The sequence below is a fragment of the Sphaerodactylus townsendi genome, linkage group LG05, assembly GCF_021028975.2.
Source record: "Sphaerodactylus townsendi isolate TG3544 linkage group LG05, MPM_Stown_v2.3, whole genome shotgun sequence".
Classification (NCBI taxonomy): Eukaryota; Metazoa; Chordata; class Lepidosauria; order Squamata; family Sphaerodactylidae; genus Sphaerodactylus; species Sphaerodactylus townsendi.
Genome location: NC_059429.1, coordinates 21,940,949 through 21,968,828, shown reverse-complemented (window position 1 = coordinate 21,968,828; position 27,880 = coordinate 21,940,949). Strand labels below are relative to the sequence as shown.

Here is a 27,880-nt window from a genome sequence, read left to right as displayed (position 1 = left end):
TGCACGTGCTCGGGAAACCCTCTTCCCGGTTGCATCGGCGTGAAACGTAGGACCTGGAGGAGGCAAAAGCTCTCTGCGGGCGCTCAGGGACGCTCTCTCCGCCGCGCCCGGGCACTTCCCCACGCCGGGTTAGGCGCGCGCATTGGCGAGCTCGGCCTGGCTGGAGAGGCGGGCAGGAAGCGACGGCCGGGGCGGGGGCCCGAGGCGGGCCGGCGGAAGGGGAGGGCCGGCGAGGGAGGAGCGAGCAGGGTGGGGGCTGCAGCAGGAGCCGCGGCACGGCCGAGTCCTGCCGGGGCCTGAACTTTGCGCCGCCGCGATGCGCTAAGACGCGCGCCCCGTCCGTGCGCCCTGCCCTGGCCGAGCGCGTCGGCCCCACCGGGGACGCAGATCGAGCCCCCACAGCGCCGGCCCGCTCCGCTCGGGGGCGGCCAGCAGCAGGAGGCCTCCCGCTCCGCTCCGGGGGGCGCGCGCCATGGGGCCAGCGGGCGCCCGCGGGAGAGAGCCCCCCTAGAGGAACTGAGCGCCCCGCAACTTGGACAACTTCTTTGCACCCCCTGCCTCCTGCGGCGACTCTGCGGAATTCCTCCCCGGTGACAACTTGGAGAGACCTTTGCGTTGCGTGGAGTTTTTCTTTGGAGGGGGGAGGAGATCTGCAAAAAAACTTGGGGGGGGGGTCGGTTTAATTTCCTCGGATTTCTCCCGCGCTTCACTGGAGGCGGCCGGGCTGCTTTCGACCCCCCCTTTTAATAATTAACCTTCCCGACTTGACCTCAATTTTGCTTGTCGCCCCCCCCCCTTCAACCGCCGTCCCCTAAGCGGCCCCCTCCGCAGATTGATCAAACATTAACCTTCCCCTCGGTTGCCTCTTCCGCTGTCTTTTCTCCTGACCTCTTTCTGGTCGGGTTTCCTTGGCGTGGGGGGATTTTTTTGCACGACCCCCCAGACCCTTTTTTTCGTTTTAAGGGGAGCTGCCTGAAACCTATAACCCCCCCCCCCCCCCCCCCCCGCCCCGGTTGCGCCCGAGGCGCTATGGCCATGGTGACCGGGGGCTGGGGAGACCCGAACGGAGACGCCAACGGGGTGGAGAAAGGCTACCCCCGCAATTCGGAGGACGACTCGGCGTCCCCCCAAGGTGGCACCAGCGACCAGGAGCCCGGCGACGAGGACAAGGCCGGCCTCCAGGTGGACTGCGTGGTCTGCGGCGACAAGTCCAGCGGGAAGCACTACGGCGTCTTCACCTGCGAAGGCTGCAAGAGCTTCTTCAAGCGAAGCATCCGCAGGAACCTCAGCTACACTTGCAGGTAAGGGTGGGATTGGGGGGGCTGCTTGCAGTATTGTGGATTTGGGGGGGGGCGATGACAACAGGACCCCCTATAGTGAGCGCGGGGCACGAGTCACCCCTGTGCTCCATGATGACAACTCGTCACCTGCTGTCGAAACTCTTCAGTGGGGGGGATGTTCTACTTTTCTCTCTCCCCCACCCCCCCCATCCAAGATCCCTCTTGCGGGCCTGCCTGTCCTCTGTCAGTCTGGGGACTGAGTCGAAATGGCACCCGCCACGTTTCCAGGTCCCAGACCAGAATGAAGCAGGCCCTTTCTGGTCAAAGGGGTGCAGGAGCGGGTGCTGGCGGTTCCTGCCCAGGGTGCGGCCTGCCTTGGAACAGTTGTGAGAGCGCCACAGCTCTCCTGGTGAAGGCCAGGGAACTGGTGGCTCATGATCATGCTCTCCTTGAATCATCTGGAATTATTATGAACGGTTTACGATTTTGATGCTTTTGTAGGCCTGGGGAGAACCGTTTCTTGACCCCCAGCTTTTCCACGCTGTGCCAAACGGAGTTGCTGGCACCCAAACTCGCAAGATTGCTGGGAACGTTTCTGTGGGTTGATTCTTTGCTCCCGCTTCGTATTGTTAGGTAATGGTGGAATGATTCCTATAATTGTGATGGCTGGAATATCTGCTACCAGCTCGATCCGCAGGTTGCATACTTGCCAATCCAGGTTCTGCAGCCTTTTCAGGTCGCCATAATCAATGGCTTCCAGCTCACTCACTTACGTGATGCAAAGCGCCCCATTCCATAGGAGATTTCTATATTCATCCCTACCACTATTTGTTGAGCACAAACCTGACTTTGACATATTTTTGGCAGAATATCTTCTGGTTTTGGGGTGGGTGGGTGAGGGGAGGTACTCAGGATTGGGCCCTCATTGGTACATTGTTCCCCGAGCATCCTCTACAAATTACCACCTTTTTGTTTGATGTTGTTCGGTTTACGTATTAACTGTCAAAAAATTGTTGCGCGTGTTCGCGCAGCGCTGCTCAGGAGTGATCAATCAAGCCAATTCAGGCTAAGGATGAATCGCGGATTTTGGCACGACCGAGTCCATATCTTTCGAAGTAACTTTTGTGAATCATGGCCAGGATGCCGCTCAAAGCAAAGGCCACCCAGCAGCTCTTCGGGGAATTCCTTTCCGCTGCCTTGCATTTTTGCTTGCTCCTTGTCCTGTATTGGGCCTCCTCAGCTGCACATGGAAATGTTGCTTCTCTAAGCTGAAGGGCTTCCATTTCTTTCTGGTGAATTGACCCCCTTGAGCCCTCTGAGAAGGAGCTGGTTTGTTGGCATGTGTGGGAATCTGAGCCGGGAACGGGCATTTTTGCACTAACGTTGTGTGCGGTGGAAGAATTAATCAATCAAGTGATGCTCTCTCTATCTCCATCGAAGTGGTCAATTGTTCGCCAAAGGAAATGAGGGAGCCACATCAGCACTTTCACCAAAATTCCGGAACGCCAGATCCAGCCCAAGAGTCGTGAAGGCTGGTAAACAATCTCAAGGCCGGGAAGTCAGAGCTCAGTGCAAACCTTGCCTCTGTTGTGAACTCACTGAAGACCTTTCACCTCTTTCTTCTTCCAGTTTGCAAGCTTGTGCACATTTATTTGGGAGTAATGAAATGGGACTTCTGAGCAAAAGTGCCGTGGCTTGCATTGTAAAAAACCCTGGCCTACCTGACAGGGCTGTTGTATGCTTAAATGCATATGAATCTGGTCAGCCATTAAAGTGAAGGTAGTGACGTGCAGGAATATTGTTGAATGTGCACCCTGGATAGTCATGTTATGCCCCTTCTGAAATCTGACAGATAGAGTATATTTCCTTTCCTTCCCCCCCCCGCCGGCCTGGTGCCATATTTCAAAGGACCATGTTAAAGGTATTTCTTGGCTGTCAGTCCCGGCCTTCTATGAGGATTCAGAAATAGTCTTGCATTCAGTTATAGGGCTTACTATCTGGTGAGCCGCTCTGTGTGTGTTCATGCAGAGCCTCAAACTCTTCATGAACTGCCCTTTGCAGGAACAGTATGTTTATTTCTAGGCTGGGAAAGTCAGTGAGTTGGCTCAGTTCGGGTCAGAAGTGCCCCCACCCCAAGCATGAATTCATTTGCAGTTTATGGACCAGAACTGGATAGGGTTGCAGATTGAAATTTTGCACAATTGTGCTGCGACCCACACTGTAACACCTTTAGATCTTGGCCAGTTTCTTTCTCTCCCCTTTCCCCTGACCTTGGGGTCAGCTTTTTTGCTGTAGGTGCTCTGGATGGATTCATTTTGTGTAGCTACTGTTCTGGTCAACCGAACTGTACTGGTGGATTGGACTTCTTTGTGAACATGTGCCACTGGTCAGATTTTATTAGGTCGGGTGCCTGTCCAGATCCAGGCAGGAAGGAGCTACTGAGAATGCTTCCTAACTGCTTGTCATCTGAAGAGGTTAGCCACGCTTGCAGCTTGCTGCAGGGGAAAGACATTGTCAAAGACTTTCTGAATTAGCTTTCTTTTTTCTTTGTGAGGGGGCTTTCTGATCCTCATGACTGAAGAGGGGAAAGGGAGGTAAAATCTTGACACAACTGTCATTTACGGTGGGGACAGGCCCATGTTTCTCAGACAAGCCTATTTTCTTCTGCTGAAGTGTTCAAAATTTTCTTCCCAGGAAATCCAACCCTGGGTCTGCATTCTGTCACAATCTGAGAAAGATTTTAGGTACAAACACCTCAATTTTCTGTTCCAGTTCAGAGCTGGTTGCCTAGGAGTTTTTTGGGATGGTTGGGTATTTATTTTAATCCCATCATCCTTCTCTTATCTTCTGGGTGCAGATCCCCAACCTGAAAATAGGGCAAGAATTCAAATTCCGAGGCATGTGATAAATTATTATGATGGACCAACGTGGGTCATGTTAACTGTTTGAAGCATTTTGCTTAATGTTGTTTCAGTTTTCCGGGCCTTAGTATATTGTTCCATGTATTGTGGGTGATTGCAAAGACTGAGATGAGCTGGCTTGAAGTCCACCTAGTTCAGTGGTTCTCAACCTGTGGGTCGTGACCCCTTTTTTGGGGGTCGAACGACCCTTTCACAGGGGTCGCCTAAGACTCTCTGCATCAGTGTTCTCCATCTGTAAAATGGATAAATGTTAGGGCTGGGGGTCACCACAACATGAGGAACTGTATTAAAGGGTCGCAGCATTAGGAAGGTTGAGAACCACTGACCTCGTTGGTCCATGGAGAAGTCAAGATGTAAATCAGGGCCTCTGACTCATAACGCAACCACTGTGCTGCATAGGGAATGCCCCTCAAAGAGGAGAATGGTTAGGCCCCGTGATGGGGCCCTTGTGAAATAGCCCTGCAGGAAAGCAAATACAGTGTTATTGCTCCAAGCTGCTATCAACTCAGGTATCTTTTCCAAAGTACATGGCTATCAGCTGAAGAATCCTTTCCAAAGTACGTCACCAGGAGTAGACGGCACCTTCTAGAGATCTTGGTGCCACACGTTTCTGTCTCAGAATTTGCTTAGCCAGTGGAATTTTTAAAAATCAGGAATGTCAGCGAAAAGGTACAAAGGAACAAACGTCCAGTCTCAGCTCGTTCCTCTGTGCAGGACACTTGCTTCCTCAATTAGCACACGCCCAACAGGATCCTGGTATCATCTGCAATGCTATGAGGGAATCACATGCCGTGTCTGTTGGATTGCAAGCTGCGTCATCGGCATCTTGGCGCATTCAGCGAGGGCTTGAGTGGCTTATTCTGTTGGGTCAGTTCAGCAGCCCCTTCTAGCATCCAGAATTGTTTATTGTGAAATTATCTGGCCTTAAAGCAAGAATGAATGTTGATTCATAGTCGTGGTGTTACTGGGGCCATAGGAGCTGACTGTATCTTGTCCCTGCTGCGAGCCAGACGCTTCTTTCTCCTTAACTGGGCCTTGATATGCTTTCTGTTTGTTAATAGCTCTTGAGGACATGCTTGGCTGCCACTAGCCATGTGCTTTGCACGGAGGGCTGTAGCGATGTGGAAGCAGCGTGGCACCAGCCACGTGTTTCCCCAGTTCAAACCTTGCTTTTCCTGTGGTGCCATCCATGTGTTTGTGGTGCCCCAAAGTGTTCCTTCCGCTTCCAGGATGCCAAGTTAAAACTGTTTTATTCTTTCGAGTTTTGGGGGGAGCAATCTTCATGCCACTTCCCCCTGGTCTGTTCCTACAGCTTGTTCTTGTGTTGTCTGGTGCGGGGGTGGGTGGGCGGGAGAGGATTCTAACTTGGGTGTTGCATCTTCCTAAGCTGTCTTGAAAACCAGGGCAATTGGAAGTTTTAATTTGGGATATCCTTTAATAAATGTTTCCAGGTGTTCTTTCTAGGAAAAAAGCAATTCCACGAACTCGAGGCAGGCTGCGAGTTCTGTTCTGACCTCAGCCCTTACGAATGAGGCGGGGCTGCATCTATTTCATTCATTATTTGAAACGAGGCACAGAGTTCAGCACTGCACAAATCTCAGCTTTCGGTCTGTGGAAAAAATAATGCAAATCTCTAGTCCTTTTTAATCAACTTTACCTTTGCACGATGCTCCCAGAAACAGCCTATCCTTCTGGCTTTACCACCAGATTCACATTCACTTAGATTTGCAATAGAATGACGGCTTCAGCTTTTATTGGACATGTCTGGTCCTCCATGCTTCAAATGTACACTTGACAATTCATAGGGGCTGCCTAGGGCATATGAATTACGACAGCGAGGCTGTGTGGGAGTTCTGGGTGGGGCAGGCCTCCAGAGCCCTGTTTGGTGGCTTGTTTCTCTTTAAAAAATAGGGGAAACCAAATATAATTGTTCCCAGCTCATATTCCATTGGTGTTACAAATACTGTGCCCATCCCCCCAAAGCGAATAAATGGGTTCTAGATCAAATCAAGCCTGAACTCTTCCTAGAAGCTAAAATGATTAAACTGAGGGATATCCTACTTTGGTCACATTATGAGAATAAAAGGATCACTGGAAAAGGCAATAATGCTAGGAAAGGTTGAAGGCGGCAGGAAAAGAGGAAGATTCAAGAGGAGGTGGATCGACTCTCTAAAGCAGGGGTAGGGAACCTGCGGCTCTCCAGATGTTCAGAAACTACAATTCCCATCAGCCTCTGTCAGCATGGCCCGGTAATGTGGCCATGCCTGGTAGAGAACTGATAGAATGGATTCCCTGAATTTATCTGGAGAGCTTAACCTACCCCTGCTCTAAAGGAAGCAACAATCCTCAGTTTGCAAGACCTGAGCAAGGCAGTTAAGGAGAGGACATTTTGGAAGACAGGGTCACCATGGCACTTAACACACACAGCCTTATAATTTGAGGTTTTGTGTCTATGGAAATTGTGATGCTGTGTTATGATGTTTCTCTCCGTATGGTGCACAATAGTTCAAGTATTTGAAGTGGTGTCATTCAGAAGAGGGCAAGTAGCTGTTCCAGTTGGCAACAGAGGCTGGGACTCACAATAATGGGTATAAATTACAGGAAGAAAGGTTCCGACTGGATATTATGAACCAAATTTTTTCAGTAAGAGTTGTGCAATAGTGCAATCCTAGGGAGGTGGTGAGCTCACATCACTGGCAGTCTTTAAGCAGTGGCTTCATCTGGGCTGCTCTAGGCTGATCCTGCATTGAGCAGAGGGTTAGACCAGTGCCCCTTCCGCACACGCAAAATAATGCGTTTTCAAACCACTTTCACAACTATTTGCAAGTGGATTTTGCTATTCCGCACAGCTTCAAAGAGCATTGAAAGCAGTTTGAAAGTGCATTATTCTGCATGTGCGGAATGAGCCCAGGAGTCTGCAACCTGTGGCTCTCCAGATGTTCATGGACTACAGTTCCCATCAGCCCTTGCCAGCATGGCCAAGTGGCAGGGCTGATGGGAATTGTAGTCCATGGACATCTGGAGAGCCACAGGTTGCAGACCCCTATATGGTCTCTTCCAACTCTGTGATTCTATGAAAACTTGCTGAGGTTTTTCTCCTCTCAGGTAGATAAATGGAGAGCATTCCCCTGTCTGTCTGTCTGTCTCCCATTTTTATCTTACCACGTCTTCTAAAAAGCTTAGAGTGGTGTACGTAGCCCTCCCTTGTCAACCAAAAAGTGGATTCTCTGGCATCAAAATCTAATGAAAAATATTGCTTGGAATCTGGTGGTTCTCCAGTGGTAAGAAGTTACACAGGCAAGGAACAGTCGTATTGAAGGACTGTGTGTAATTTCATTTCTCGGTTGTATTTAGCTTGCCTTTCTCCCAACTCAAAGAGGGGACCTGTCTCTATACTTCTGACAGAGGAACTTGTGAAAGAGGGACAATTCTGCCAGTTGTCGATGCATGGGAAAGGTGCGCATCTTCAGGTAACTTGGATGTGAGCCATGTGTCTCAGCAAGCAGGCAGAACTGGTTTGCGTTGGCACTCACTGTCCAGTTCCCTTTGCCCTCAGTCGTTACAACCTGTTGTGAGCTCGTTCCTCCTAGACTGGCTCCTAGAGCCGGGCTCGGAAAGTGGTCATGAAATCTTTGAACAGTTCTGCTGCCCCTTGGTTGAACAACTCCACTTACCAGGTGGTGGCTTCTCCTTCCAGTGGACTCTGCTACTGTCCGAGGGGGAGATTCACCTCCACTCTCGCATAAGTCTGGAGGCTTGCATCAAAAAGTACAGGAGTCGCTCTGCCGTTCCATCTTGTGCCACCATGTAGGTTTGTTGAGTGTGTGAACATGCATCTGATTTTTGCAGGGTTGCTTTCTCCCTGTATTACTTTCACAACACCCTGGTAAGGTAGACTAGACGGCTTTCCGCACTGACAGAGTTGTACTGGTTTCTATCTAGGTTCACCTCAGTGTATCCGCCCTGCAACTGAGCTCAACGTTGTTTTGTCTCAGTTCCCACCCCTCAGAACTGCGACATCCCTGTCACAGTTATGAACTGCACCTTTCTGCTGGAACAAGGTTGATACCGCTTTGAAGTGCGGACACATCGAAACGATGCCTCATCCGTTCAACCAATCAGGAGCCGCTTTTGTGGCATGCGCAGAACGGGAGAGTCATTGGTAAGGCATGTAACTGTAAACTGTAAAAACTGTAAAAGAGAACTCTCCCGTTTCCCGTGGTAACACAAGCTCCAATCACGATCGAGGAGCGAAACAGGCACCAAGATGCTCCCACCCACTTAGCTCGGTTCCAGGGGGCCAAGTAAGTTGCTGTGTGGACAGCCAGGAATTGCCCCCCACTAAAGGGAACCGAGTCGACCTTAGCTCCCTTCTGTAGGGCGGAAAGCCCCTAGGTGGAGAAAAAGTGGCTGAACCAGTTTGCTTTGTGACTGGCTAAGAATTTGAACCTGGGTCTCCGTCAACCCTAGTCTGGTCTGTGTATACCATTGCTGGCATCTGCCTTGGTCCAGTGTGTTAGAAACCTATGTTTCAGTTGGCTTACTCCAAAGGGTCACACAGAATGGAGCCAGCTGGGTGTTTATGCAATCCAGCCGCTTAAAAGATCACAGCTGATTGTAAATTTGACTACCAGTTTGGGAGGCTGTGTGGTGCAGAAAAATGTGATTTTTTTTAAAAAAAAGTTCCATTGCAAATCTTAGCTGTCAGCCAAGAGAAACACATTAAGCGTGGAATAATTTCGTGAGCGAGAAGAAAGGTGATTTGCAAACCCACATAATTAACGCAGGTTGCAAAATCAAGTTTTCCCAGGTGCTGAATCTGATCTATTTTTGGTGCTTAATCTACACCTCGCCCGGGAGGGCAGGTTAGGCTAGCTGATTGTGGCTTTTGACCAGGCCACCCGGGAAGGGAAGCTTTATAGCAGAGTAGGGAATTTAACCTTAGTCCCTTGTTTTCATGGCCTCTTGCAAACCATCTTCGTGAAAATGTGAAGCACAACGGGTTTTGGTGAGCATTTCCTGAGCATATTGTTCACAACAGGTGGTCTAGCCACAGATCCATGGCTGAGAAAAGCAATGCCTTGTTGTGTGTATCTGAGTGCTCGTGTGGCTTTCATGTTTTCCCCAGGACCCTTGCCGTGTATTAAGACTCATTGCTGTGAGATGTGGCAATTGCCCCAGAAGGTGTTAGCGAGATTCATGGAAGAAACGCCTGTATTCAGTCGATAGATGGAACCTTCATGTTCCGAGGCATTCTATCTCTGAATCTCGTTGGCTCAGGCCAGACTGTTGAGTGGTGACACGGCTGTTCACTGCTGGAGAGAGGATGCCGGGCTAGATGGCTTGATCCTACTTGGCTCTTCTGCTGTGCAGCTGTCTATATTTTCCTGGACTTTGTGGCTGTTACGGTATCTATGTTAATGTGCATGAATGTGCCTGGGTTTGACTTTTTTAAGGTTAGCAGCATATTTGTGAAGAAACAGAATTCCCGACATATTGTGGCACATTGACCCTCTCTGCAGGCCATATTGCCCTGTGAGATTCCTCCGCTCATCAGAGGGAAATCTGCTGGGGGTCTCTGGCCCGAGGGATGTCTGGCTAGCTTCTACGAGGGCCAGGGCTTTTACAGCCCTGGCCCCTACCTGGTGGAATATGGTAGTCCTATGGGACTTGGATTTCCACAGGACCTACAAGATGGAGCTTTTCGCCAGCATTTCCATCTAGCCAGCCAGCCTGGCCGATTATCATTGTTGGCCTCCTGTGAGTACAATAGGGGGGGTGGGTTTTCACTATCTGTGGTGGTTTTTACTGTTTTTACTGCTTGTTGGTTTTATGATGTATTGGTTTTTAATACTGATTTGTTGTTTGCCGCCCTGAGCCCTGCTAGGAAGAATGGGATATAAATGGAAATAAAAATAAATAAAATAAATAAAAGAGAAGAGGAGGGGCTTTCAGGAATCTGGAGGCTTCTGCCTGCCTCCTCTTGACAATAGATTTATCAATCGCTCGATATTCCTGATGTGTCTTGTGGCAAAAGATATTGGTACATATAACTTAGATATTTTATGGGTATACAGGTTAGCATCTGTATCTGGCAAGCTCTGGATTCCAATCTCCACTGAACTATGAAGCTTGCTGGATGACCATGGACCAAATCACGTTCAAACTACTCTATCTCTTGGGGTTGTTGTAATAAGACAAAGGGAATGAGAATCCTATTGGAAGGGAGGGCTCAATAGATGTCAAGGCAGGGAAAGTTTGTTGCTCCCAAGAACTCCTCTGGATCTTCTCGGAAGTCCCAACTGCTAAGGGTGTGGATTCATGTCTGTAAAGAAAAGAGCCTCAAAAACATATGCTTGTAATGATCAACAGATGGAAAACAGGCAGGTATCATTGGTCTGATTCACTTCTGTGGCTGATCTGGACAGTTCAAGGTAGTCCTTTACAGGAGAGATCAGGAGGCTGGAAAATGACATTGAAGGAGAGTTTGGATTTATGCTCTGCTTTTCTCAACGTTAAGGAGTATTGAAATGGCTTATAAACTCCTCTTCTCCTCCCTGCAACAGACACCCTGTGAGGTAGGCGGGGCTGAGAGAGTTCTGAGAGAACTGTGACTGGCCCAAGGTCACTCAGCCGGCTTCATGTGTAGGAGCGAGGAAACAAACCCGTTCTCCAGATTGCAGCCCACCACTCTTAACCACTCCACCATGCTGGCTCTCTTTGAAGCTGTTTGGTCATCCATCTCAAAGGTTCTTGCAATGGAAGCAAGCAGAACCGTGCGCTGATGACCAAAATAATAAAAAAAGATTGGATCTTGCTGGTTGGAGTAATGAACAGGTGTATAATCTAATGAAAACAAAACTTTGGAAACCAACACCAAAATTGTCTGCAGCTGGTCCGGCAATGGGGCGAACTTGGCATTCTGCCCGTGGTTATCCCTCAGCCGGGTTCGGAGGCCGCCCAGCAGTCTTTCTTGCATGTGGGAGGTGGCTGCAGGCAAACTCCATTCCTGGGCAAGAAGCGTCTTGCCAGGGCACTGAGGCATCAAATCGAAACTGAGCATGCATTTTGCATCATTCCTGGGGGTGAAAACAGACATTTCTTCCACCAAACAGTAGAATCAGCTGCCTGGGGAAAGATTGAGCCCCCCCCTCCCCCCAAATGCACTCTTCAAGCAGCGACTGGATGAACATTTGTCAGGGATGCTTTAGGTCAGTGGTGGCGAACCTTTGGCACTCCAGATGTAATGGACTACAATTCCCATCAGCCCCTGCCAGCATGGCCAATTGGCCATGCTGGCAGGGGCAGATGAGAATTGTAGTCCATTACATCTGGAGTGCCAAAGGTTCGCCACCATGGCTTTAGGCTGATCCTGCATTCAGCTGGGAATTGGACTAGGTGGCCTTTATGGCCCCTTCTGTTCTATGATTTTATTTTATACTTATCCATCCCTCTCCAGGATCGGGTTTGTCCACGCTGTAAAAATCAAGTGGAGACTCTTGCTCACATTATTCTTGACTGTCCAAGATATGTGGGCATTAGGAATTTCTCTCCCAGGCTGGCCCTAGACAAATCTGAAAGTGACTCTGACTGTTCTGTTGTGGAGCTTCTGTTAAACAACACAGATGCCATGCTCTTGGAAAAAGTAGCAAAATTTCTTTTACAAGTGACAGAACTTTCTAAGTAATGTATAGTGCTATATACAGTCTTCCTGTCTGCGTTTTGAATGTACTCTTGATTTGTATTTCAAAAATGTCTGGCAATGTTCTAGAACCTATTTTTAAATGCCAAATAAAGGTGGTTGTTGTTGTTGTTGATTTTATTTTAAGGCAGTAATCCTGTGTATTGTTGTGGGGGAAGTGTGACTTCGCCCTCCACCCCCACATTTTACAGCAGTAGAACTCTGTGCGAAGTTGCACCAGCTCGCTCCGTTGACAGGTTTCACACTTGCTCCTGCAAGCAGTCTTCAACCTTACAGCCGCGAGAGAATGCAGAAATGCAACTTGGATCAGGTTTTTTGGTTGATCAGCAACTGTGTTGGAAAGTGCATTGACTGGGTGTGATCTCGTAGTTAAAAATACTAAAGGAGAAGGGAGTTCATAATGGATGGGAATTTCGTAAAAGTAAGATATTAAAGGCACAGTTTCAAACAGTTCCAGTGAAGAGGAGAAATGGGAGGCGTCTAAAGAAACCAGGATGGGTGTCTAAAGAACTGTCAACTGAGCTAGGATTTAAAAGGGACATGCACAAGAAATGGAAAAAGGGGAAAATCATCAGAGAGGATTTCAAAACAATAGCCAGCCCCTCTGGGGAGGAAATCAAAAAAGCTAAAGCTCAGAACGAGCTCAGGCTTGCTGGCGAAGTTGAAAACAATAAAAGGGGCTTTTCGGGTTAGGTCCGTAACAAATCGAAGAATGAGGAAATGGTAGGATCACTGTGTGGAGAAGATGTCAAAATGCTAACAAGGGATGGATAAAAGGTGGAACTACTTAATGCCTTCTTTGTCTTCTTTTTGAGGCCTGCTTCTCTCAAAAGGTTGAGCAGTGCTCAGCCTGGGGAAGATGAAGCAGTTGAAGCAGAAGGGGAAATTCAGCACAGAATATATGAAGAGGTAGTACTGGAATACCTGGCTACTCTAAATGAATTCAAGTCTCCAGACCCTGATGAACTACATCTAGGAGCATTAAAAGAACTGGCAGAAGTAATCTCTGAACCACTGGCAGTAATCTTGGGAGAATTTGTGGAGAACACGAGAAGTCCCTGCAGACTGGAGGAGGCAAATGTTGTCCCCATGTTCAAAAAGAGAAAAAAGAAGTCCCAAGCAATTACCACGCAGTATCAGCTTGACACTGATACTAGGAAAGATTCTAGAGGAGATCATTAAACAGACAGTCTGTCAACATTTGGAGGGAAATGCTGTGATCACTAGAAGTCAACATGGGTTTCTCAAAAACAAGTCATGCCAGACTAATCTTATCTCTTTTTTTGATAGAGTGACAAACTTGGTAGATGAAGGATTTAGCGCACCTTGATTTCAGTAAGGTCTTTGATAAAAGTCCCCTGTGATATTCTTGCAAAAAACCTAGTAAAATTTGGGCTAGACAATGCGACTGCTAGCTGGATTTGTAATTGGTTTGCCAACTGAACTTTGAGGGTGCCGCAGGGTTCTGTCCTGGGCCCAGTGCTATTCAATAGTTTTATCAATGACTTGGATGATGAAATAGAGGGCATGCTAAATCAAATTTGCAGATGACACCAAATTAGGAGAGGTAGCTAATACTCCAGAGGACAGGGTCAGAATTCAACATAACCCTAACAGATGAGAGAGCTGAGCCAAACTAACAAAATGAATTTCAACAGGAAGAAATTGAGATATTACACTAAGGTAGAAAAAAATGAGATGCACAGATATAAGATGGACAATACCTGGCTTGACAACAGTTCAGGTGAAAGGGATCTGGGAGTCATAGTAGACCAACTGTACATGAGTCAGCAGAGTAGTATGTCAGGTAAGAAAGTCAGTGCAATTCTAGGCTACGTCATATTGGCCATCCTGACAGGGGCTGATGGGAATGGTAGTCCATAACATCTGGAGTGCCAAAGGTTCGCCACCACTGGTCTAGATCATAGCATCACTCTATTGGTCAGACTTCACCTGGAATACTGTGTCCAGTTCTGGACACCACAGTTCAAAAAGGATATTGACAAGCTGGAACATGTCCAGAGGAGGGCAACCAAAATGGTTAAAGGTCTAGAATCCATGCCCTATGACAGGGGTCTGCAACCTGCGGCTCTCCAGATGTTCATGGACTACAATTCCCATCAGCCGCTGCCAGTTGGCCATGCTGGCAGGGGCTGATGGGAATTGTAGTCCATGAACATCTGGAGAGCCGCAGGTTGCAGACCCCTGCCCTATGAGGAGAGACTTAGGGGGCTGGGTTTGTTTAGTCTGGAGAAGAGAAAATTAAAGGGTGACAAGATAGCCATGCGTAAATATTTGAAGGGATGTCATGTTGTAGAGCAGGGGTAGGGAACCTGCGGCTCTCCAGATGTTCAGGAACTACAATTCCCATCAGCCCCTACCAGCATGGCCAATTGGCCATGCTGACAGAGGCTGATGGGAATTGTAGTTCCTGAACATCTGGAGAGCCGCAGGTTCCCTACCCCTGTTGTAGAGGGAGCAAGCTTGTTTTCTGCTGCTTCAGAGGCTAGGACAGTAGTAATGGATTCAAGGTGCTGGAAAGAGATTTCATCTAAACATTAGGAGGAATTTCCTGATAGTGAGGGTTATTTGACAGTGGAATACGCTGTCTTGGTGGAGTCTCCATCTTTGGAGGTTTTTAAACAGAGGCTGGATGGTCATCTGCCAGGAGTGTGCTGACTGTGTATATTTAACCTCTCCTCCCAGGACTAGAACACTCTTCTTAGTATCACCAATCTTTTGACATTGTCCACCGCTTTCTGAAGAAACCAACGAGGCTAGAAAATTATGGTTCTCATTGGAAGCAATCTTTTTCCACCCACCACTGTTACAGAGCCTTTGTGGCTATGTTTTCCCACTCAACATCAGTACCACATGGGCCTTCCGTCTGAAAGTTGTTTTGAACGATGGTTACATTTTCCTAAGGGGACTAGCCTGGAAGGCCAGCTAAGGATCCCTTGATTTTCCAGTTATGACCACTCAATTATCTGGGCTACTGTGTAGTTTGTTATGAAGTTAAAAATCTTCATTTTTCTCTTTCTGCTGGAATTGTACCCCTTACTGTTTTAATGTTTGTGTTGGCCTGTTTAAGCAGAAACAGATGAGGAATTAGTGAAATTGTGTCAAGGCTTTTCCCCTCTTGCCTTTTCTCAGTTGTGCTAGAGGAAGGGAAGAGGATACTTATGAGACTGCTTCTGAATTCAGTCTTAGGGTGATATTGGCTAGTGTCCATGATGGGGCGTACTATAAGAGGAATCCTGTTGGATCAGACCCACAGTCCATCTAATTCAGCACCTCATCTCCAACAGTGTTTAGCAATAACTCTATTGCCCATGAATCTGTCCACCCCACACACACCCTTTTAAAATCCATCTAAGCTAGTAATGATCACCACTCCTGGTGGCTGTGAGTTCCACAAGTTAGATTGTAAGTTGTGTGCAACAGTGCTTCTTTTTGTATGGGTTGAAGTACCTGCCAGTCAGTTTCACAAGGACTTTCTTCCCTGAAAGCAGCTTTTAAAGTTCTGTTCAAAACGGGAAAATCCTAATGGATGAAGGCTGGTAAAAGAGGTTAACTGATGTAAAAGTCAACTTGTGTGTTAAGAACTTGTAAGTGTGTTTCTCCTTTTCTTGTCCTCCCTATTTTAATTCAGAGTGCAAGCCCCTTGGGGTTGAGATTTCCCATCCCTTCTCCCCCTACCCCCCTTGCCAGCATGATTTAACTGTCAAGAGCGGTGGACTCTAATTTGGAGAGCCAGGTTTGATTCCCCACTCCTCCACCTGCAGCCTGCTGCGTGACCTTGGGCTGGTCACAGTTCTCTCAGCCCTGCCAACTTCACAAAGTGTCTGTTGTGGAGAGGGGATGGTAATTGTAAGGCACTTTGAGACTTCCTAAAGGTAGGTGGGAAAAAGGATGCGGAAAGTGCTGGTAAAGACATGTTCTAGTCTCATGGGCTTGAGCCAGAGAGCTTCTCCCTCCCCTCCCTTTCGTACAGTAAAGTGTTTCCATTTGGGTACTGAGCAGGGAGAAATGAACTGAGAAAATATTGTCTCTTCTTAGTTTGAAACCCCCAAGAAACCAGAGGCGGGTTTCCTTCTCCCTTCCCCCAGAATGTGTTTGAAACCATCTTTTTTGTCTGGGGCCGGAGCTGTCAAACAGCAGCTGGGATTGGATTCGAGTCTCATCTCCAGTGAAAACTTTGGCAAGACTTGGTGCCCTGACTTCAAAATGTGTGCGTGGCAGATAGGGTTATTGTAATGATTACTGGAGGTGAGGTCCTTTGTATGCCAAAAGCCGTATTTAAGTATTATGGTATTTGCTTTTGCTTGTCTATAACCCCCCTTCCATCGTGGATATCAAGATGGTCATATGTCCATCCGGGCACCAAACTGCTTAACATGGCAAAGTACTACATGTGGAAGGGTCTCTGGCTCCGTGGTTTAGAGGAGTAATTCCCAAACTTTTTTCACTTGTGTATCCCTTGGCAACCCATTTCCCTAAAGCAGCACCCCCATATTAGCAAACCCATTTTGTAATTTTTTTTGCTTATCCCCAAGTGCTCTGGTGCGTACCTCTTGCAGTATGCGTACCTCAGGTTGGGAACTACTGATATAGAACAGTAGTTCCCAACCTTTTCGGTATGATGACCACAAGTCCAAATCTTCTTTTTAGGGTGACTAGCCACGACTGGCCCAAGCTTATCTGGCGCTCTAGGCAAATTATGACCTTAGCAGCCGGCTAATTCAGCATTTCATCTTCTACAGTGGCTAAACAGATGATGAAGAAGAGTTTGGATTTATATCCCATCTTTCTCTCCTGTGAGGAGACTCAAGGTGGCTTACAAGCTCCTTTCCCTTCCTCTCCCCACAACAGATACCTTGTGAGGTAGGTGGGGCTGAGAGAGTTCCAAAGAACGGTGACTAGCCCAAGGTCACCCAGCAGGAATGTAGGAGTACGGAAACACATCTGGTTCACCAGATAAGACTCTGCCACTCAGGTGGAGGAGTAGGGAATCAAACCCAGTTCTCCAAATTAGAATCCGCCTGCTCTTAACCACTACACCACGCTGGAAGCCACGGCCCGCAGCCTGAGCAAAGCTGATAACAATAGAATGTTTTGGAGGCTGTTGATTCATGGGGTCACCATGAGTCGGAAGTGACTTGCTGACACATAGCACCCACAGATATGCCCACTGCCGTGTATAGGGGCTTCTGAAGGTGCCATGGAGGTCTTTTAGAAACAAACAAAACAGGAATCTGGTCAGTCTGGTTCAGGCACATTCCACCCTAGGGGGAGAGATAAGTTGACTTGGAGTGACTTGCCAAGAGCAGACGTTGCTTAGGGAACTGGGAACCAGGGCAGCTGCAGAATCTGGCTGCTCTCTATGTCTCTTCTTGCATTCGTCCTGCCTTGTACAGTCCGGCTTTTCACTTTTTATGATCTATCCAAATAATTTGACTCTGAAGATGCCAGCCACGGATGCATGTGAAACGTCAGGAGAAAATGCTGCCTGAGTACGACCATACAGCTCGGAAACCCCACAACATCCCAGTGATTCCAGCCGTGAAAGCCTTCGACAATTTGACTCTATTTTGTTTTTTAGGAAGGGGTTTTTACCTTGTCCCCTTTATAAGGGGACTTTCCCCTCCCTTTCCTGTGTTTTCCCCCTTGCCCGGCTGGAGTCTGCCATGTCAAAAGAATCTGAAGTTGCTCCCAAGAATCTGAGCTAATTTGACTATTTGAAATGCAGCTGGGGAGGGCTGGGATGGTGTATGCGTGTTTTGTTGCAAAATAATTGCCCGTCCTAATGATGCAATTAGTGTGTCCAGCACAATTGGGAAAGTTTCTTGCCTCTCCACACATGCACGCCCTTTTCAGTGTTAGCGCATTAGTCGTGTTTTGATGAATGCTGTGGCCAAGGCCTGAATCCAAATTTATTTCCACAATGAGGATTCTAAATATAGAGGAAAACTGGAGCACTTAAATGAGATCATTCCCTGGGGCAGGAACGCTCCAAACTTGTATCTCTTCTCCACTGCTCTGTCTAGATTTGGATAAGTCTTTTGAAGGAGTCCTTTGCAAGGGACACAGTGAATCTTGACTATTCCCTGGGCTTGCCTGGGACATTTCATAGAGATTCAAGTCCTTGAGCCGCGGAAGGTCCCTGGTTCAATTCCTGGCTGCATCTTAAGCATCTTGCTTTAGCATCCCTAAACTGTTAAGCATACCTGCATATCTGAGGGACTGCGTCTGCCCATACTGCCTTGCTAGGTCCCTCCGTTCTTCAGGGGAGAACCTATTGGAGGTGCCTGACCTGAAATACACCCGGCTGGCCTCCATGAGGGCCAGGGCTTTTATGGCCCTGGCCCCTACCTGGTAAAATAAGCTCCCTAGGGAGATCACGGCCCTGTGGGATTTGGAAAGTTTCCACAGGCCCTGCAAAACAGAACTGTTTCGCCAGGCGTTTCCATCTGGCCAGCCAGGTGGATCGTATTAACCCCATATTTTCATCTTTAAAAATGGCCGCCACTCAGAGTTTTGGGATCTATCTATGCAGACCCTCCTGACTCCCAGAGGGTCAAAGACAGAATAATAGAATCATAGAGTTGGAAGAGACCACAAGGGCCATCAAATCTAATCACTTCCAATGCAAGATTACACAATCAAAGCACTCCCGACATGTGTTCATCCAGCCTCTGTTTAAAAATCTCCAAAGGAGGAGACTCCACCACTCTCCGAGGCAGTGAATTCCACTGTCAAACAGCCCTGACAGTCAGAAAGTTCTTCCTAATGTTTAGGTGGAATCTCTTTTCCTGCAAATCTTCAGGTTACCCGTCCCTGTGGATGTACCTCCTTTAAGAGTCCTGCCGGGCACCTTTAACCTTCCCAAAGATTTCCCAGAGTCCTTTGCAGACAAGGCTGTCCGACTGTATGCTTTGTTCAAGAAGAAGAAGAGTTTGGATTTATACCGCCCCCTTCTCTCCTGTAAGGAGACTCAAAAGGGGCATACGATCTCCTTTCCCTTCTCCCCTCATAACAAACACCCCGTGAGGAGGGTGGGACTGAGAGAGCTCAGAAGAACTGTGACTAGCCCAAGGTCACCCAGCTGGCATGTGTTGGAGAGCACAAGCTAATCTGGTTCACCAGATAAGCCTCCACAGCTCAAGTGGCAGAGCGGGGAATCAAACCCGGTTCTCCAAATTAGAGTGCACCTGCTCTTAACCACTACATCTGAAGAATGCCCCGAGGCACTGGGGGACTGAGCAGCAAAGTGCACCTGCCAGGTTAACACGTAGCCTCACTCAGGCGCCTGCCGTGGCACACCCAGATATGACTCTGCAGCAGTCAGATTCTCAGAGAAGTCTCATGCGCTTCCAGGAGCCTAAGTGCAGTGGAGGGGTCACGTTCAGCCTGTGTGAGAAAATTTGTCTGGCCCTTGCTCGGAGCCTCAGCCGTGGGGAATTTATTATTGGAGGTGTTGAGGTTTTAGTCCAGACCTCCCACACTCCCCTGAAGTTCATTCTCTCAGGAAAGATTCCGAATGGGCCAGTCTCCAACACAAGTATTGCACAATTTTAGCGGGGGAGTGGATTTCAAAAAAGAGCAGGGAAAATCCTTCACTCCCAACCGGCTCATAGTTAACGGGAGAAATTCGCAGATGTCCTCTTCGCCCAGTTCGCTGTTCCCATTAGCTTGCTGGGTGGGTAGAGTCCGTAGCAGAAGCACAGCTGCAGGATTTGGGAGCAATCCACGTGTTTTACTCCTATATCCCTAAAGGCACAGCTTGCCCTCATTCCAGTTAAGCACAGAGCCACAGACGTAGAAGCCTTCTGGACCATCTTGGAGTTTGAGCCATTTGACTGTCCCTTAGCTGTTTGCATGGGCTCCAACTGGACTGCCAAGGCAGCTATTGTTTGGCTGGCTAATGACTGCAAGATTTCAGACACCAAGCCCATATCCCATGTGGACGGGTAACACTGCATAACCGCCCTTGATCAGCATAGAACAGCTCCCACCTGGGTTACTCATATAAAAAGCCATCAAAGCACTCCTGTCAGATGGCCATCCAGCCTCTCTTTAAAAACCTCCAAAGAAGGAGACTCCACCGCACTCTGAGGTCATGCATTTGGTGGAATGCATGACCTCGGAGTGTGGTGGAGTCTCCTCCTTTGGAGGTTTTAAAAGAGAGGCTGGATGGCCATCTGACAGGAGTGCTTTGATTGTGTGTTCCTTTGCAGGGGGTTGGACTTGATGGCCCTTGGAATATCTTCCAACTGTATGAGGAACCGGAGTTTGATTCCCCGCTCTGCTTCTTGAGCTGTGGAGTCATATCTGGAAAATTCAGATTTGCCTGTGCACTCCATCACAAGCCAGCTGGGTGACCTTGGGCTAGTCACAGCTTTTCAGAGCTCTCTCAGCCCCACCTACCTCACAGGGTGTTTGTTGTGAGGGGAGAAGGACAAGGAGATTGTCAGCCCCTTTGGGTTTCCTACAGGAGAGAAAGGGGGGATATAAATCCCGACAACAACACCTCCACCACCACCACCACCACCTCCACCACCACCTCCTCCTCCTCCTCCCTCCTCCTCCTCCCCCCTCCTCCTCCCCCTCCTCCTCCCCCTCCTCCCCCCTTCCTCCTCCCCCTCCTCCTCCTCCTGTTTTAAAAGAGAGGCTGGATGGCCATCTGACAGGAGTGCTTTGATTGTGTGTTCCTGCATTGCAAGGGATTGGACTTGATGGCCCTTGGAATATCTTCCAACAGTGTGATTCAGAAAGACACCACAGATGTTTGTCTTTGGAATACTAGGGCAGGCATTATTACAAAGGAAGCCATCCTAGAGGATGCAGGTGTGGACCCCTACTGGTCAACCCAGTAACCACTAGGCAACAGCTTATACTTCCCACAGCTTGCCTAGACCTAGCAGTTCTTCAAAAAGGAGATATGCTAATGGCCCAATTAGCAGAAGCAGGAAAAGATCCCGCAGGCCATTGTAAAATTCAGCAAAAAGACCAAGTCTGCTGGGCTATCAACCCAGCCCAGAACCTCACCTGGGTTATCCCCGTAGAGATTTGGGGCGACTTAATACAATTTGTGCATGAACAAGGACATAGAGGCAAAGGGTTAACGTTAGATAGAACCAAAGTCACAGGCCGATGGCCAAGAATGCACAGAGATGTAGAATCTTGGGTAGACAATTAGCTCTCCTGTGCCATGGTCAGCTCCACAGACAGTGGTCCTTAGGCTTGTGCTCAGCCTCCAGCACCACTGATGGTAGGTCCTTGGACTTGTGCTCAGAGAGACTTCATTTGCCCTCTCTCACTGACCACAAGAGGCAATGGATGATTGCCTCACAGTAGTAGATCTCTTCATCAAATGGGCAGAAGCATCCCCCTGGAAGAAGAATACAGCTGTTATGATGGACCACACACATTCTTTTCAATAACATATGGAACCTCTGGGGAATTGCACAAATCCTCGACTCCGACATGGGTCCACATTTCATTGGGGAAGGCACTTGGAGTTCAGAAAGCATTTTCATAGAGGAAGAAGAGTTGGATTTATATTCCCCCTTGCTCTCCTGTAAGGAGACTTACAAACTCCTTTCCCTTCCCCCTCACAACAAACACCCTGTGAGGTGGGTGGGGCTTGAGAGAGTTCCAAAGAACTGTGTCTAGCCCTCGGTCACCAAGCTGGCATGCGTTGGGGTGCACAAGCTAATCTGGTTCCCCAGATAAGCATCCACAGCTCAAGTGGCAGAGCGGGGAATCAAACCCGGTTCTCCAGATTAGAGTGCATCTGCTCTTAACCACTACACCACGCTAGCAGTTCACCCACAGTCCTGGGCCTGTATCGAGTGCACTAATTGTACCCTTAAGGAAGTTCTGCACAACATGGGTTGCTCCTCAGCTTGGGACTAGGACAAGAAGTTACCCATCATCCTCCTGGCCCTCACAGCAGCAAAGCAGTACATGGATGTTGCTGTCTTTTAATCAATATGGGACATCAACTTTTTCTTACTAAAACATTTGGCTCCATACCAGCCTCCCCTCAAACCTTGAAGCTGTAGTCATTAATGATGGGCGGATCCACTCTTTCACTGTCCATATATCTTCCATTCATAAATGGCTCCCCTGTTTTCCTGTAGAAGAAAAAGAGTTTGGATTTATATCCCACCTTTCTCTCCTGTAAGGAGACTCAAGGTGGCTTACAAGCTCCTTTCCCTTCCTCTCCCCACAACAGACACCTTGTGAGTAGGTGGGGCTGAGAGAGCTCCGAAGAATTGTGACTAGCCCAAGGTCACTCAGCAGGAATGTAGGAATGTGGAAACACATCTAGTTCTCCAGATAAGCGTCGACAGCTCAAGTGGCAGAGCAGGGAATCAAACCAGATCAGAATACACCTGCTTTTAACCACTGCACTACGCTGCTCTTAACCACCACACCATGCTGTGCCCTGCCAATGTAGGATACATGGCTGGGGTAATACCAACAGGCTTATGGTGGGAGAGGAACGGCTGCTTTTATAATTCTCTGTTGCTGAGATTCTCTCTCTGACCTCGACCATTGAGTCTCACTGGATCCCCCTTGTGTGTTTTTCTTTATTCTGCCTTGGATTTATTTGAAATTTCCAATCAGTATTTAACCACATCAATTGATTAAAAATAATTATTGATTGTTTTTAATGGTTAGTTGGGGAATCTACACCCACACCCACAAACAGCCAAAGCACCGTCTGACTTCAATCTCGCCATTTCAGTCGGCTCGTTTTTTTATTTTCCGACCGAGAATACCGATCCGATTGCTTTTCTGCTCCTGTTCTCATCCTCTCTCCCAAGCTTTCTCTACCCCCTTTCAGGGTCATCTTGTAACAATTTACAGCTGGCTCATCTCTTAGGCAACCCCAGTGATTCACTAGCGGTCTGGTATGTGTGAACAAAATTATACACAGGAGGGGGGGGTAGGGGGGGATTGTAAGCAGTCAAACCCCTCCGGCTGCTAAGGGATGCCTTGAAGGTATGGGGGCCGGAGACTGGCATCAGAGCAAGACACTGCTCCCCACAAAATGGATGCCTCTCAGAAAGTGTTGGGATCCATCTTGTGTGCCAAGCCTGGGCAGGAAGGAGGCTAACTACGGAACTTTCCCCCTGGCCCTAAGGTCTGCCTGGCTGGACAGCGGGGTTAACTAACTCCCATTGTGTCTCCCTTAAGTGATTTAATCAGCACTCTACCCTATCTACACCCTTCTCAGCAATCAATCTGCGTTCAGGAGAATAGTCTAGGCCAGTGGTTGTCAACCTTCCTAATGCCGCGACCCTTTAATACAGTTCCTCATGTTGTGGTGCCCCTCAACCCTAACATTTATCCATTTTACAGATGGAGAACACTGATGCAGAGAGTCTTAGGCGACCCCTGTGAAAGGGTCGTTCGACCCCCAAAGGGGTCCCGAGAACCACTGGTCTAGGTGTTCTCTTAGGTCCTGGCGACTCTTCAAGCCCCTCCAACTCTTTTGTAGGAACCCTGGAAAAGCAACCAGCTCTTTGTCTCTCGCTTTCCTGCCACCTTCCCTCAATACCACCTCAGCACCCATTTTGGGCTACAAATATTGGTCCTTTGGCCATTCATAGTGTGTGTGTGTGTTCTGGATCTGTGCGTGCACCACACACTTTCTTTTGCTCCTGGAAATTCTGGTCATTTTTCTCTTCAGTGCTGCTTTCCCTGGGTATCCCTTCAAGAGCGATAGCTATCACCCACCCCTGAAATCCTATCCAACTGCATCCCTTTTCTCATAGTTGGCACCTGTGTGTGTGTGTGTTCATTTCTTAAAATATATTTCTCGTTCTACCACTGTTCAATAAAACCATATTTTAATTATACAGCCGGCTGCTCATTTGAGAATTTTCACCCAGGACTATCCCAGTATACATAGGTTATCGATCCCAGTTACTCCCTCTTGCTCTCTGTCTCTAGCTAAAATTGAGACGGCCTAATTGGGGTAATGGGTGGAGAGGAATATATAGTACTAGCAAGGAATGTAAAACCAAGGCCCCTTCCGCACACGCAAAATAATGCGTTTTCAAACCACTTTCACAACTGTTTGCAAGTGGATTTTGCTATTCCGCACAGCTTCAAAGAGCACTGAAAGGATGTTTGAAAGTGCATTATTCTGCATGTGTGGAATGAGCCCAAGAGAACGGTTCAAAGTTACTACGTTTGTGCATCTTTAAACAGGTTAGCAACTCAAAGATGGATTTCTCCCCTCCCCCCCAAAAAAAATGCTTTCCAGAGCCTCCCTGCTATTAGCAGTGTACATATCTGAAAGTCAGAAAATCGACTTCTGTCAGGTTTCTGAATTGATTGGTGTTACTGTGGGCCTAAAAGTTTGATCCTCTGCGTAGTTTAGGGCCCCGTTTCACCCAAAACTCCTTTTCTGTCTCCTGGATGGTGTCTTACCTTGTGAGATCCTGTATTTTTTTAAAAAAAGATTTTAAAATTAAAATAAAACCCACTTCCTAGTTAATCCGGAGGACATGATTTAAATGGATCCAAAGTCCTTTGAACAGGCTAGGTGCTGCAGCCATCCTGATTTTCAGTTTTCCAGCACTGACCCGTCCTTGTCAAGTTACTTCAAGTCAACCTGTTTCTTCCTCTAAAGCTGGAATGTGCCTGAACTAGTCCTGCAGGATTCTTTTTTTTTATGTGCTCTCTAGAAGACCTCTGTCATATTGCCAGTTCCCTGCAATCCATGCACGGTTATCTGGTCTATGGCCGCTGCTGTCTATAGGGCAGCTAATTTGCTTTCTGGTGGAAAAAAAGCAAAATAATGATTCTGTATCTCTGAAGCCCTAAATGTTCCTGGGCTGGGGTACCTGAAGACTGGGGTACCTCCTTCCAGTTAAGATGGGCATTGAGAGCCCAGCTTTGTGGGCGCCTGCTTTCCAAAGGGCAGTGGTGGCGGTCAAGGACAGTGCCTTTCCAGGGATGGCTCCTTGCCCTGCAGAACTCCCCTTCCTAAAGAGCTTCATTTGTGGCCTGGTCTCATTTGTTTATTTTGGCTTCATTTATACCCTGTTTTTTACCCATACGGGACTCAAAGCAGCTTACCTAATTCTCCTCTCCTCTGATCCTCACAACAACCCTGTCAAGTAGGTTAATCTTGAGAGCGTGACTGTGCCTAAGTCACTGAGCAAGCTTTCCATGGGTGGAGTGGAGATTTCACCCTGGATCTTCCAAATCCTAATCCAGTAACGTTAACCGGCCCTTCTTGCTGGCTGTCTTGTGAGGCACCAGATGAAAACACCCTTCATTCCTGTTTCTTACAGCCCAGTGTGGACGCCCGTTTGCTACAAATAATGTGTTTTTTAAAATAATGTTTTTACTTGCATTGCAGAGTTTGCACTGCATATTTTTATGTGCCTATTCCCCCTCCCTGCCAACCCACTCTGCTGTTTCCCCTGATATTATTGGCCTTGTGTTTCGATTGCCTCTGAGGTTTTATGCCTGTTAGTTAAATTGTAAGACAATCTTGACAGTCAGACAATCTGAATAAAAAGAAGGTGTGGCAGAATTTGGCTGGTTCCCACCCTTCCTAGCAAAAACAGTACCTGTTTGTTTCTACTACCTCTGGGGCAAGTTTCTTATGACCTTCTGCTGTCTCTCTCAGCCACATGCACACGTTTGAAAAGAGCCTTCCTCTCTATAGTGCTCACTCAAGGGAAGAATAGAGAACTAGCGTGGTATAGTGCTTAAAAGTGGTGGCCCCTGATTTGGAGAACCAGGTTTGATTCCCACTCCTTCACATGAGCCATGGACTCTTATCTGGTGAACTGGATTTATTTCCCTGCTCCTACACATTAAGCTTGCTGGGGGACCTTGGGCTAGTCACAGTTCTTTGGAACTCTCTCAGCCCCACCTACCTCACAAGGTGTCTGTTGTCGGGAGAGGAAGGGAAAGGAGCTTGTAAGCCACCTTGAGTCTCCTGACAAGAGAGAAAGGTGGGGTATACATCCAAACTCTTCACTTTCACAGGAGTACCATAACAGTACAGTAGAAGCCTCCAGTTTTTAGTAATCCCTTCCCCTCCTGTTGTGGTGGACAAGTTACAGTCTATCTACTGTAGTATATGCGTAGGCTGTCTGACTTACATGTGAATCTCTATTCTGCTGTAGAAGCTTGCTGGGTGACCTTGGGCCCTTCACATTCTTTCTCACACACAGCGTTGTTGTGAGGATACAATGGAGAAGGTCAGCTCTCTGGAGCAGGGGCTTTTCGGTTGTGGCTTCCCTGAGGTCAGGGATATGTGTGTCTCTCCCCTTTACACAGGCATGCAAAGAGGGCTTTTAAAAATCATTTGGGAATGAATTGGAATTCTGCCCCCCAAACCGCAAACCCTCTTCCTTTAAAACCATGTTCGTGCCGTGTTAAGTGGAATTATTTTATGTGTGTGTTTGCTGTCTACGTTGTGAAGCTCAGAGGTCCAAAACAACTCCAGAAATATCTCAGGTGAAACAAAAAGGCGGAAAGTGCGAGGCGAAGGCGCTTTGGAGCAGGAAGTGGATCTCTGCCACCCACTGAATAATGCTAGGACATGAGTGCATTTTTCTCTGGCTTGGGGGTGGGGCCTCCCACACGTCCTGCACCCCTCCTTCCACCAAGAACAATCCCCCCTTGCGTCTTGGCTGTGATGGATGTTCAGAGGAAATTGCTGGAATTCCTCATCCCTTCTGATGCATTCGCTCATGCGCTGTTGCATGCAGGGAAGGTGGGGGAGGAGTGATTGTTGCTGGCTTTTGGCAAGGGGGAGTGACAGGGGAGTGCATTTTTACAGGCAAAACGGGACGATTCTTGCACGCATTTTTTTCACAGTGAACGGGGTGCGTGGTGGGTGGGGAGTGCTTCAGGTTCCCTTGTGTTTAATGCCCAGCAGTGTTCATTCAGGGCTTGGAAAACCCTAAAAGTCTACATGTTTATATGTATTAAGACTGTCTGGGGTGAGGTTGGGGGAGGGATTTGAATAGAGGAGAAACAGAAAAGCCAGGTAGGTGTTCCGTCTGCCGGAAAAAGAGAGGGATAAGTAGGGAAAAGGGGAGGGAGAATAGCTACAGTGCCGAGCATCCCGTTGATTCTGCCCTAGTAAATTTCGGTCTTCAGGGGTGGAAATTGGTGAGCTTTGCCAGAGCAATGCAGAGCCATTGCTTAGGGTTTAGAATATAAGAGTTGCAGTTTGCAGGCTGGGGAGGATCTGTCTACATCTCATCCTTTCATTTTGTGAAAAATAGTGATGTGGGGTTGTGCGGTAACCTTTCTTATGCCCTGTTGCTTGTGGGCATTAGGTGTGTGTTTCCTTTGTCCACTTACTAGGGGGACTGGTTAATGCCGATTGGTGGCTTGGAAGCTTGCAGTGAGTGCCAAGTAGATCTGATCCAGCTAGGTATGTCCACACTTTGTCAATGCCCGTCAGCCAGATGGAGCCACCCTGTATAGTATCGGTCTACCTTTGTTTGTTGCGTCCAAGATGAAACCTTTCCTGATGTGCTTATCGGCATTTGGCCTTGTTAGAAATAGGAAGATCGTCCAGGCCTCCTGCCATTCTTATAATGGGCCAAATGATTCATGGAGAAGACGTCTGTCCACAAAAAGTAGCTAAATTAAACCTCCAAACTCAGAGGCAGTCTACCTCTGAAAGGTAGCCATGGCAGAAAGACAACGGGGGGGGGGGGAGGCTTTGTGGTAAAGCCTGCTTTCAAGCATCCTGGTGAGGCATCCATTGGATCACTTTTGGATGCAGGGTTAGAGCAAAGGTGTCCAACTCTGGGGCTTCAGATTTGGACACCCCTGGATCAGACAGACCTTTGTAGGCTGACATAACAAGTGACGTGGTTGTGTCCCAGTGGTAGAGTATCTGCTTGGTATGCATAAGATGCCAGGTTAGATCCCTGGCATCTTCCAGTAAAGAAATCAGGGGGGCAGGTGATCTGAAA

At 48.1% G+C, this 27,880-nt stretch overlaps 1 protein-coding gene across 2 annotated transcripts in view; it reads left to right on the top strand.

Annotated features, from left to right (window-relative positions):
* The first annotated feature begins 221 nt into the window (after positions 1–221).
* NR2F6 (nuclear receptor subfamily 2 group F member 6) overlaps positions 222–27,880 on the top strand; it is a 43,681-nt gene continuing 16,022 nt past the window's right edge. Inside the window, exon 1 of one of the 2 annotated variants that reach the window (XM_048498121.1) lies at positions 222–1,301. In XM_048498121.1, the coding sequence (XP_048354078.1) occupies positions 1,030–1,301 (272 nt within the window). In that variant the 5' untranslated portion in view covers positions 222–1,029. The remainder of the gene's footprint in view (positions 1,302–27,880) is intronic. The other variant, XM_048498122.1, reaches the window with a different exon arrangement.